General features: G+C 41.7%; 1 protein-coding gene across 1 annotated transcript in view; it reads left to right on the top strand.

Annotated features, from left to right (window-relative positions):
- tanc2a (tetratricopeptide repeat, ankyrin repeat and coiled-coil containing 2a) overlaps positions 1-12,756 on the top strand; it is a 299,606-nt gene that overhangs the window by 247,816 nt on the left and 39,034 nt on the right. Inside the window, exon 8 of the mRNA XM_063016038.1 lies at positions 9,889-10,014. Coding sequence (XP_062872108.1) covers positions 9,889-10,014 — 126 coding nt within the window. The remainder of the gene's footprint in view (positions 1-9,888; positions 10,015-12,756) is intronic.

The following is a 12,756-nucleotide window of genomic DNA, read 5'->3' as shown; positions in this document are numbered from 1 at the left end:
TCAGTTAGGGTTAAATAACTTGTTGCCAGCTGAAACATAATCTCCCATGCAGTAATTATCCAATACCTATTTGCTTAGTTAAATCCAGGTGGTGACCTTTTTTTTGGGCAGGCAGTGTATATAGTTTTAGTATATTTGTATATAGTTTGGAGTACATTGGTGCCTTTGTGATTATTAAATAAACTCATATGGTTGGAACATCGATCCCTTTGCAGTGGTTTTCCTCATGATTAACAACATCACAAGTGCCCTTTACAGGCTTATGTCAGTGTCATGACTAAGGGATTCAATTGAAGTATTAGTGTAGATATTGGTAATCACATTCTTGCTAAGATCAGACTTGCTGATTATTCAGTGCATTTAAACACACTTACTGTGCGGGAGGTGAGGTCAAGAATTAAATAGCTCTGACAGTCAGCAGATGGAAGTGAAGTAGTGCGTAAGATTCAGAACGCTAGTATTAAAAAGTAGGAAGAAAATTAGAAATGTTTAATCAGAGAGAAAAGTCATGGAGTTTGTTTCACAGCAGCAGTGAGAGTGATCATACAGTGAGGATTTAATTCTCTCTTTTACTTTCAGATTTTCTCTGCCATCAAATTCACTGCGGTAAATCCACTCAATACAGAGCACCTACTGCTGACAGATCACACAGAGTACGAGATTATGAGCTGGGGGGGGGGGTGAGAGAGGTTTGGAGGCGTTTTGCCTGCTGTAAGAAGGGTGATAATTAACTGAAGTGAATCTTCAAGCACGTCAGGAGGGGTTTTTAAGCGGGCTGTGTACGGCCCATCAGCGATAGAGGGGAGAACAATTATGCCGATTGATGTTTTATACATAAATACTTAAGGGCTCACAATTATGAAATAATGATAATAATACATAGAAAATTTTTTTGAACTTTTCTTTGTGATTTTCTCTTTACATAAAAGGTGTAAAAAAAATAAAATTTAAAAAATCATAACTAGAAAAAATGCAAAAAAAACAGGCAACAACAATTTTTAAAAACAGGTACAATATTAAGATATTTATTGTTTTGTCCAATCAGTTTCATTGTCTTTATTTGTTTGTTTGTTTTATTTATCCACCGATCAGCCATAACATTAAAACCATCAAACATTAAATCCTTCTACACTCACTGTCCATTTTATCAGCTCGACTTACCATATAGAAGCACTTTGTAGTTCTGCAATTACTGACTGTGGCTATCTGTTTCTCTACATGCTTTGTTAGCCCCATTTCATGCTGTTCTTCAATGGTCAGGACTCTCCCAGGACCACCACAGAGCAGGTAGTATTTGGGTGGTGGATCATTCTCAGCACTGCAGTGACACTGACATGGTGGTGGTGTGTTAGTGTGTGTTGTGCTGGTATGAGTGGATCAGACACAGCAGCGCTGCTGGAGTTTTTAAACACCTCACTGTCATTGCTGAGCAGCGTCCTGTGACCACTGATGAAGGTCTAGAAGATGAGCAACTCAAACAGCAGCAATAGATGAGCAATCGTCTCTGACTTTACATCTACAAGGTGGACCAACTAGGTAGGAGTGTCTACTAGAGTGGACAGTGAGTGGACACGGTATTTAAAAACTCCAGCAGCGCAGCTGTGTCTGATCCACTCATACCAGCATCATATCATTGTCCTTGAAGTGCTGAGAATGATCCACCACCTAAATAATACCTGCTCTGTGGTGGTCCTGTGGGTGTCCTGACCATTAAAGAACAGGGTGAAAGCAGGCTAAAAAAATATGTAGAGAAACAGATGGACTACAGTCAGTAATTGTAGAACTTCAAAGTTCTTCTATATGGTAAGTGGAGCTGATAATGAGTGTAGAAACAAGGGGGTGGTTTTATTGTTAAGGCTGATCAGTGTATAAACATGCAATTTTCATTTGATAGCCGCAACACCTTCCAAAAATTTGGGACAGGAGCATTTTTACCACTATGTTACTTTTTTTTTTTTTTTTTTTTCTGTAATTGTTTGGGCACTGAGGACACAATTGCATTCTTTAACTTGCTATTTCTAAAACTTTAGCTGATTAATGTACAGGGTCGGGCCTTTGGGTGGCGCAGTGGTCTGTTACACCAGCCCATCACCGTTGGGCTCAATCACTGATTTTCGCTTGCCGATAGATGTGCCAGCTTGGAGGTTAATCACTGTTTGCTCAGGGCTCGAAAATTGGCTGTCGATCACTATGTGTAAACTGTTCAACTACTCGATCCGAGCGGCTTGCTGATCGCTCGCAGTCTCAAGAAAAATATCTAGCATGCTAAATATCTGGACCTGTCAGTGACTGGCAGTGAGTGTAGTGTCGAACTCCAGATCCAGAGGTTACACCACCTTCTCTGTAACTGACAGATCCAGAGGTTACACCACCTTCACTGTGACTAAACGATCCAGAGGTTACACCACCTTCTCTGTAACTGACATATCCAGAGGTTACACCATCTTTACTTGAGCTGACAGATCCAGAGGTTACAATCACTACTTTAAACTAGTTTAAACACTATCAGAAAGGTGTTAACCTCTGGATCTGTCAGTTCAAGTAAAGATGGTGTAACCTCTGGATCTGTCAGTGACAGTGAAGGTGGTGGTGTAACCTCTGGATCTGTCAGTTCAAGTAAAGGGGGTGTAATCTCTAGATATGTCAGTTACAGTAAAGGTGGTGTAACCTCTGGATCTGTCAGTAACAGTGAAGGTGGTGTAACCTCTGGATCTGTCAGTTACAGTAAAGATGGTGTAATCTCTAGATATGTCAGTTACAGTAAAGGTGGTGTAACCTCTGGATCTGTCAGTTACAGTGAAGGTGGTGTAACCTCTGGATCTGTCAGTTACAGTAAAGATGGTGTAATCTCTAGATATGTCAGTTACAGTAAAGGTGGTGTAACCTCTGGATCTGTCAGTTCAAGTAAAGGGGGTGTAACCTCTGAATCTGTCAGTGACAGTGAAGGTGGTGTAACCTCTGGATCTGTCAGTTCAAGTAAAGATGGTGTAATCTCTAGATATGTCAGTTACAGTAAAGGTGGTGTAACCTCTGGATCTGTCAGTTCAAGTAAAGGGGGTGTAACCTCTGAATCTGTCAGTTACAGTGAAGGTGGTGTAACCTCTGGATCTGTCAGTTCAAGTAAAGATGGTGTAACCTCTGGATCTGTCAGTTACAGTGAAGCTGGTGTAACCTCTGGATCTGTCAGTTACAGTAAAGGGGGTGTAACTTACTCATATGTAAATGTATTGGAATACAGTATATTCTAGGTTGGGACTAGAAAATAGTAATGTTCTCAGTCACTAGTGTAATTCTTAATAATCTTCAACATTACTAGTAAAATTTATTATTTTAAGGACATAAAAAACAACTCATGGCTAAGCACCTCCAAGAAACATCTAAAGATTTGCCTTTTTTAGCCTTGACTATCTACAATACAATGATGGCTATGTAAAAATGGGGTTTATGGCAAAAGAGCAATTAGAAAACAACTGCCAACCAAAAAAACACGTGAAGCTGGATGATCTGTGAACAGATTGATCAGTGAGCCAGTACTTTTTGGAAAGCAAGTTTCTTATAATGATAGAGAATGTGTCAGAAACAAGAGAACACTGGTTTGTTTATCTGGGCTTCGAGTGAAAGCTTAGGATTGATCTGGTCAAGGATCAGTTTGTCTTCTTTGCCCTCCATGGTTTTTTCAAAAGTCTTCAGCAGCATCAAAGTCCAAAGGCATCAATATTCTTCCAGTCCTGTTTTATATTGTCTGGAGTCATAGAGGAGACCACAATCTGGACAATTCTAATCTTTGTTTGTTGTGAAAAGTATTCAATAAAAGAATGAGATTTTACAACATCTACCCTGGCTATTAAAAAAGGAACGTTTTGAATAAATTGACTGTGTTTGTCCTTTTCAAAATAATGTACTCATAGTAACTTTTTAAAGCAAATAAACTGTAATATTTTTAACTAAAAATGTGTGAATTGTAATGTAAATATACCCTCACTGAGCACTTTATTAGGTACACCTGTCTGGTATGTTTTTTTTTTAAGTTATTTTCTAAGCTACACCTACCATACAGGTGAACTTTTTGGATATACAATTACTGACTGTAGCCCATGTGTTGCCATGTACAGTTGTCACCCCTCTATGTGCCAGTTATCAATCAAAACACTACTTCCACTGACCAGATGTTGATTCGGTGGTGGACCATTTTCAGCACTGCACTGACACCAACATAGCAAGACATGGTAGTGTGTGTTGCTCTGGTATGAGTGCATTAGGTGCAGCAGTCTTGCTGGAATTTTTAAATAAGGTTCCTGGCCTTGCTGCTTAGGTGGCGCAGCGGTATAAAGTACGCTAGCGCACCAGAGTTGGGGTTTCGAATACATCGTATCGAATCTCAGCTCTGCCTTCCGACTGGGTTGGGGGTTCAGGGTTAGAGGGTAAAAAGTCAGACCATAGGTCCTCATAACTGGTGCAACTGCGGCCCCTGCTGGCTGACCGATGGCGCCCGCACAGGGCTGAGGAATAACGCTGATGGGGGTGTTGCCCTCCGCACACAGTGCCCGTCGGTGTATGAACACAACTCGTGCAGGTGAAAAATGCAGTCTGTACTGACTGTACATGCCGGAGGGGGCGTATGTCAGTTGAGAGGCGTCCTCGGTCAGCGGTGAAGGGTCGAATCAGTATAGAGGACGCACTCAGGGTAATTGGACACGACTAGATTAGGGGAGAAAATTGGGCCTTATTATTAGGAACACATACCCTGTTAGCGCTGATTGTAGATGGATATTTTTCATGCACATTGTGTGATAACATTTTCTAGTCTTTTATCAGTGGACACTTTCTGATCACAGAACACTGGAGCACATGTCTTCTCAAATACTGAGGTGTTTAAAAATCCCAACACGGCTGCACCTGATACACTCATACAACACACACAACCATATCATTACCATCGTAGTGTCATTGCGGTGTTGACTCCACCAAACAAATAACATCTGGTCATCAGGGGTCATGTGTGGTCCCTTTCTCTTACTAAATAAAGTATAGGGGGTGTCAGAGTGTCTCTAAACTTTCTTCCTTCATCTGTCTGTGACAGCTACTCTCACAAGTTACTCGGAGAATCCTGAGCGGAGCGGGAAACATGGCGAGAGCTCACGCAGCAGCCTCAAACTGCGCCAGACCGCCAAATCTTCAGGCACCGACTCCTTCCTGTACCGCGTGGACGAGAACATAAGTGCTGGTATAAGTGGATCAGACACAGCAGCGCTGCTGGAGTTTTTAAACACCTCACTGTCATTGCTGAGCAGCGTCCTGTGACCACTGATGAAGGTCTAGAAGATGAGCAACTCAAACAGCAGCAATAGATGAGCAATCGTCTCTGACTTTACATCTACAAGGTGGACCAACTAGGTAGGAGTGTCTACTAGAGTGGACAGTGAGTGGACACGGTATTTAAAAACTCCAGCAGCGCAGCTGTGTCTGATCCACTCATACCAGCATCATATCATTGTCCTTGCAGTGCTGAGAATGATCCACCACCTAAATAATACCTGCTCTGTGGTGGTCCTGTGGGTGTCCTGACCATTAAAGAACAGGGTGAAAGCAGGCTAAAAAAATATGTAGAGAAACAGATGGACTACAGTCAGTAATTGTAGAACTTCAAAGTTCTTCTATATGGTAAGTGGAGCTGATAATGAGTGTAGAAACAAGGGGGTGGTTTTATTGTTAAGGCTGATCAGTGTATAAACATGCAATTTTCATTTGATAGCCGCAACACCTTCCAAAAATTTGGGACAGGAGCATTTTTACCACTATGTTACTTTTTTTTTTTTTTTTTTTTCTTCTGTAATTGTTTGGGCACTGAGGACACAATTGCATTCTTTAACTTGCTATTTCTAAAACTTTAGCTGATTAATGTACAGGGTCGGGCCTTTGGGTGGCGCAGTGGTCTGTTACACCAGCCCATCACCGTTGGGCTCAATCACTGATTTTCGCTTGCCGATAGATGTGCCAGCTTGGAGGTTAATCACTGTTTGCTCAGGGCTCGAAAATTGGCTGTCGATCACTATGTGTAAACTGTTCAACTACTCGATCCGAGCGGCTTGCTGATCGCTCGCAGTCTCAAGAAAAATATCTAGCATGCTAAATATCTGGACCTGTCAGTGACTGGCAGTGAGTGCAGTGTCGAACTCCAGATCCAGAGGTTACACCACCTTCTCTGTAACTGACAGATCCAGAGGTTACACCACCTTCACTGTGACTAAACGATCCAGAGGTTACACCACCTTCTCTGTAACTGACATATCCAGAGGTTACACCATCTTTACTTGAGCTGACAGATCCAGAGGTTACACCACCTTCTCTGTAACTGACATATCCAGAGGTTACACCACCTTCACTGTGACTAAATGATCCAGAGGTTACACCACCTTCTCTGTAACTGACATATCCAGAAGTTACACCATCTTTACTTGAGCTGACAGATCCAGAGGTTACACCACCTTCACTGTAACTGACATATCCAGAGGTTACACCATCTTTACTTGAACTGACAGATCCAGAGGTTACACCACCTTCACTGTAACTGACATATCTAGAGATTACACCATCTTTACTTGAACTGACAGATCCAGAGGTTACACCACCTTCACTGTAACTGACATATCTAGAGATTACACCATCTTTACTTGAACTGACAGATCCAGAGGTTACACCACCTTCACTGTAACTGACATACCTAGAGATTACACCATCTTTACTTGAACTGACAGATCCAGAGGTTACACCACCTTCACTGTAACTGACAGATCCAGAGGTTACACTATCTTTACTTGAGCTGACAGATCCAGAGGTTACACCACCTTCACTGTAACTGACATATCCAGAGGTTACACCATCTTTACTTGAACTGACAGATCCAGAGGTTACACCACCTTTACTTGAACTGACAGATCCAGAGGTTACACCACCTTCACTGTAACTGACATACCTAGAGATTACACCATCTTTACTTGAACTGACAGATCCAGAGGTTACACCACCTTCACTGTAACTGACATATCCAGAGGTTACACCATCTTTACTTGAACTGACAGATCCAGAGGTTACACCACCTTCACTGTAACTGACATACCTAGAGATTACACCATCTTTACTTGAACTGACAGATCCAGAGGTTACACCACCTTCACTGTAACTGACAGATCCAGAGGTTACACCCCCTTTACTTGAACTGACAGATCCAGAGGTTACACCACCTTTACTGTAACTGACATATCTAGAGATTACACCATCTTTACTTGAACTGACAGATCCAGAGGTTACACCACCACCTTCACTGTCACTGACAGATCCAGAGGTTACACCCCCTTTACTTGAACTGACAGATCCAGAGGTTACACCACCTTCACTGTGACTGATCGATACAGAGGTTACACCATCTTCTCTGTAACTGACATATCCAGGGGTTACACCATCTTTACTTTGACTGACATATCCAGGGGTTACACCATCTTTACTTGGACTGACAGGTCCAGAAGTTAGACCAGGGGTTTTCAACCTGTGGGGCGCGCGAGTGGCTGACCGGGGGGGCGTGGCATTATGAGATTATTATCATGAACCGGTGGCACACGAGACTGAGCGGTGGTTTATCAAGGGGAGGGGGTGTGGCGACAGCCGCGCCCGGTATCCACGCTTGAGCCGTGCTTCATCAGGGGAAGCAGCGCTTGGCATACGCGACTGAGCTGTGTTCCACCAAGGGGAGGGGGGCGTGGTGCGAGGGGGGCGCAAGTCGCGCTTGGCACACGAAGGGGGGCGCATGCCTAAAAAGGTTGAAAACCCCTGAGTTAGACCACCACCTTCACTGTGACTGACCGATCCAGAGATTACACCAGCTTTACTGTGACTGACAGATCCAGAGTTTACAGCATTTTCACTGGGAGGTCACATTTAAATAAATTTTAGGATTAGTAAAAAAGGGGAATCGTTGAGACCACAGTGAACACACTTTTTGTGTTTGATTCCCACTGTTTGTGTGTACTTACCATTTCCTTTCAGGAACAGGAATCTTAACTACACACACACACACACACACACACTCACACACACACTCACACACACTGATGTGTTTTCCGGACAGGAAGGAAAGAAGTGATGTTACCAGTGAGACTTCTTTCTCATTGATAGAGCTCAGTAGTAAAGACACCTCACATTGTGTGAAGTTCCTTCTTCTCCCATTTTATGAACCATTTGTTTTCTCTGAGACGCCCGAGTGTTCAGGACTGGTAAGAACATTCAGTAAGAGCTCTTATATTCTTTCTTTTGCTTAGGGGTAGTTATAGTAAATACAGTAATGGTAAATTCAGTTCAGTTATGTGTGTATGGTGTGAGGACAGAACCCAGGTCTCTGCTTACAGACTGATTATCACAGCTGTGGGACAGTCGTTCTCTACACTTTTACTTTAGGTTTCCACACTTCGTCCAGTGTGAACACATACTGTCTATACAGCAATGTACACACAGAGCTAGTATTATTATTAGTAGTAGTAGTAGTATTGTTGTTATTGTTGTTTTAATTGTTGTTTTTATTGTTGTTTTTGGTATTGCAGTTGTTATTGTTGTTGTTATTGTTGTTGTTGTTATTGTTGTTATTATTATTATTGTTGTTGGCATTATTGTGGTTGTTAGTATTGTTGTTACTGTTGGTATTGCTTTTATTATTGTTGTTGTTGGTATTGCTGTTGTTAATTGTTGTTGTTGTTGGTATTGCTGTTATTATTATTGTTGTTGGTATTGCTGTTGTTATTCTTATTGTTGTTATTATTACTGTTGTTGGTATTGCTGTTTTTATTATTGTTGTTTGTGTTGGTATTGCTGTTGTTATTATTGTTGTTGTAGTTGTTATTATTGTTGTTGGCATTGTTGGTTTAATTGTTGTTGTTGTTATTGCTGTTATCAGAATCAGAATTATCACATAATTATTGTTGTTGTAGTTATTATTATTGTTGTTATTGCTGTTGATATTGTTATTGTAATTAGCATCATTTACACTTTAGTTTTTGGTGAGTTTTTGTTTTGAGGAAATAATTTGTTTTTGCTTGTATTTAATTTGTATTTCAGTTTAAAAGCAGTGCTAAATGTTGTATTTTTTCTAATATAATGACTTGTTTTGGTGGCTGTTTAGCTGTTTATCTGTTTAACCAAAACTATGTAGGCACCCTTCCTACTTCTTGAGTTTGTTTCAGCCACACCTACTAAATGGGCACAAATTCCATTGTAAATTATAATTATAATTTTGAATCTTTACTTCTGCCCATGATTTTGGACTGTGATTATAAACAAGACAGTGTTTTTAGCATTTGAAAGGATTTTATTAGTATATTTGTGGTTTTAGCTTGTTTATTACAGTGACACAGCAGGGTTCTGGGTACCACTTTTTGGGTACTTTTAAACAGGAATGTTTAAAAATACAGTGCTGCTTTAAACTTGAGCACCATCATCTCACCGATGATGTGGGACAGCTGGGCATCTATGCAGTCATGATTGGCTATGTATTTAGGTGGGAGGTGGGGTTTGGGTGGATGGCGACACAGCAGGATTCTGGGTACGGCTGTTCCAGGTTCTTTGGTGTTTTCCAAAAATCTCTTAAAAACAAGCTGCTAGATGGATTAGCTACTTCACATGACTTCTAGATGTATGTAAAGTGCTGAGTAATTGCATGAGTATGGATCCTCGTGCAGGTTGTCGTCCTGCCCACATGATACCATGCTGTGTTGACCTTCTTTGCTTGTTTCTTATCTCTAGAACAGTTTTACTACTTTATGGTTTAAAAAAACACAAAATTCATATTCAACAGACTAAAACATTATTAACTCGAATGCCTGTCTTTTTGTCTGTCTCTCTCAGCTACCAGTTCTGCCCACCTGGAGGACTTGGCGTATCTGGACGAGCAGCGACAGGCTCCGTTACGGACGTCCCTGCGAATGCCTCGTCAGAACTCTGGCGCCGGACGCTCCAGCCATGATCTCAGAGGTGTGTGTGTAGCTACAGGCCAGTTTTTGATATCTCTAAGCTCTTCATGAACTCAGCTGATTGTTTTTTTTATTTATAATGCAACACACACACGCACACACAGTGCTTCCATTAACCTACACTAGTTTTTCCCAGCATGTCCAGTTTCACATACAACCGCCTTTGAGTGTTTCTCTTTTAGCCTTCAGTTTTGTTATCCGTCTCTTGACGGAATCGGTTATTGAGTTGCTGTCAGCATTAGCGTTAGCTATAGCCTGGTGTATTAGCTCTCAGCCTGGCGGAAATGTGCAAGTGCGGCAGTTACTGCGGCGCCGCTTAGCTTTGAGGAATACTTATCCAAACAGGCTAATAGTTTAGACAGATGGATGATAATTAAATTAGCATAATATAACAGCGTTTCATTACTTTTCGTTTCATTACTTTTTGTTACAAACCAGTAGCTTTAGCCTAAATCTAACTATAATCCCACACCCATAAGACTTTAATGTATGACATAATTGTATCTTCAGGCTAACTATGGAAAATATGGATTCTCAACCTGAGGCGCATTTGCCTTTTGGAGCCCACGTCACCTAATGGTGCGGTTTTTAAGGCGACTAGCTTATTATTTCAACACATGGTTGCATGTATGCGGCCGTGAACAGTTGCTGATGGCCACTATTGCAGCCCATTGAGACCCAGTTAAAGTTTAGGACGTTCTGTGCTGAAGCCACTGGCTACAATAAAACAACTATATCCAAAGTAATACAGTATGTACACTATAAGGCTAAAAGTATTTAGACACCTGACCTTGAGCTTGTTGGGCGTCCCATTAAAAAACAAATGCTGTTAAAATAGAGCGACCTCTATGTGATCGTCTCAGCTTCTTACAAGACTGAAGAATTTCTATGGGAATTTGTGGCCATTTAGTAAAAGGGGCATGTGTATGGCTGGGCACTGATGTTCCCCAAGAAAGCCCAAGTTGATGTTCCAGTTTATTCCGGTTGTTGAGTGAGGCTGAGGTCAGGGCACTGAGGTTTTCTTCATGTCTTTATAGACTTTGCTTTGTGCACAGGGACTGGAATCTGTTGGCCTGTTGTTCAGATAGGGGTGGGATTAAGTCGGATAGGGTCTCTCTCATGACTTATGCGACTACGACCTCTGATGGCTGATTGATGGTGCCTGCACAGAGATGGGAAAAGAGTGCTGTCAGGGTGTGTCTCTCCGTATACAGTGCTGATCTGCACTGCACTCGTCAAAGTGTAGGTGACAAGATGCATACGGCTGCTGGGACCACTAGCAAGCAGCCACTTTAGTGGCATCGCTGTAGATTGTCATTTTCAGCCAGCTTGTGCTTTAATTTTGATCTCTCAGTTCAGGTTTTGCTTTTGTAAAAGGAGTTCAATCCATAAAATGAAACCCCATTGTATTTTCATTCTTAATGTCATTTTATTTTGTCTCTGTGCATGACGCCGTCACTTCACAACCTTTCTCCTCATTTGCATTTGCAGCATTTAGCAAATGCTTTTATCCAAAGTGAAGAAAACTCAAGCAATTGAGATTTAGGGCCTTGCTTAAAAATACAGATGTATATAATCTAATGTAAAGTGATGATAGATTTGTCTCCTTTCTAGCTTACCTGCTTTTGTGTGGCCGCTCTGCTAACCTGCTACTTCTCTGTCTCTCTTGTGCTGTCTGTTTTTCTGTCTGTCTCTTTTTACTGTTCTTGGCTAACAGCTTCTACTAGCATTCCCGCCTGGCAGTCTAATGCATGTAAGTGCTGCCCTGCTTCACCTCACCTAATCTTTACTACTCGAGGCCCAGTCACACCAGATACTTCATGCTTACAGTGAAATGAACACGGTCAAGCTGAGACTGGAAGATGTACACAGGAAATAGTCCTGCATTCTAGTTCAGTTAGCAATTTAGCCATGGCTAAGCATTTTAGCTATACCTAACTTATTGTTGTACAGGCTTTATTAATGCAGTTTACCTGGTATACAAGGTCAGGTCCTACAAAAACACAAAGCTTTATACATTATGGAGCTAAGCTGAAATTAAGACACATAACATTGCCAAGCTGTCTTGCCTGTCTCTGTCATCATTAGCAAACTAAGCGAACAGCTTGCTTTGAACACCTTTCTGCGTGGGTTTCCTCCAGGAGCTCCAGTTTCCTCCCACAGTCCAAAACATGCAGCCAGGTTAATTGGAGACGCTGAATTGCCCTGTAGGTGGATATGTGTGTGTGTGTGTGTGTGTGTGTGTGTGTGTGTGTGTGTGTGTCTGCCCTGCAAAAGCTGGGATAGGCTTAAACTCAGACTGGCCAGCTTAAACCAGCCTGATTACCAACTAATACCAGCTTGGTTATTAAAGAGTAAATTATTTAGCAAGTTAAAGCTAACCCAAAAAATTAATGTGTGGTAGACAGTATATAAATAAATGAGTCAATGCCTGAACCACATTTGTTGGTCTGGTTAAGGCTGATTTGACAGGTTGTCCAGCCGGCCTCTCAGCCTGACCAGCATTCAAAACTCCTTCAAAACCCAGACTGGCCAGCTTAAACCAGCCTGATTCCCAACTAATACCAGCTTGGTTATTAAGAGAAAATTAACTACTGAGTAAAATCTAACTCAACAAACGAATGCGTGCAAGCCAGTAAACAATAATTGAGTCAATGCTTGAACCAGATTTTTTGGGTTGGTTCAACCCCCCCCCAACAGGTTGACCAGCTAGAATAAGCCAACTAACACTGGCTTGGTTCTG

The sequence above is a fragment of the Trichomycterus rosablanca genome, chromosome 2, assembly GCF_030014385.1.
Source record: "Trichomycterus rosablanca isolate fTriRos1 chromosome 2, fTriRos1.hap1, whole genome shotgun sequence".
Lineage (NCBI taxonomy): Eukaryota > Metazoa > Chordata > Actinopteri > Siluriformes > Trichomycteridae > Trichomycterus > Trichomycterus rosablanca.
The sequence above is the reverse complement of the archived record's forward strand: the minus strand, read 5'-3'. Positions and strand labels throughout refer to the sequence as shown.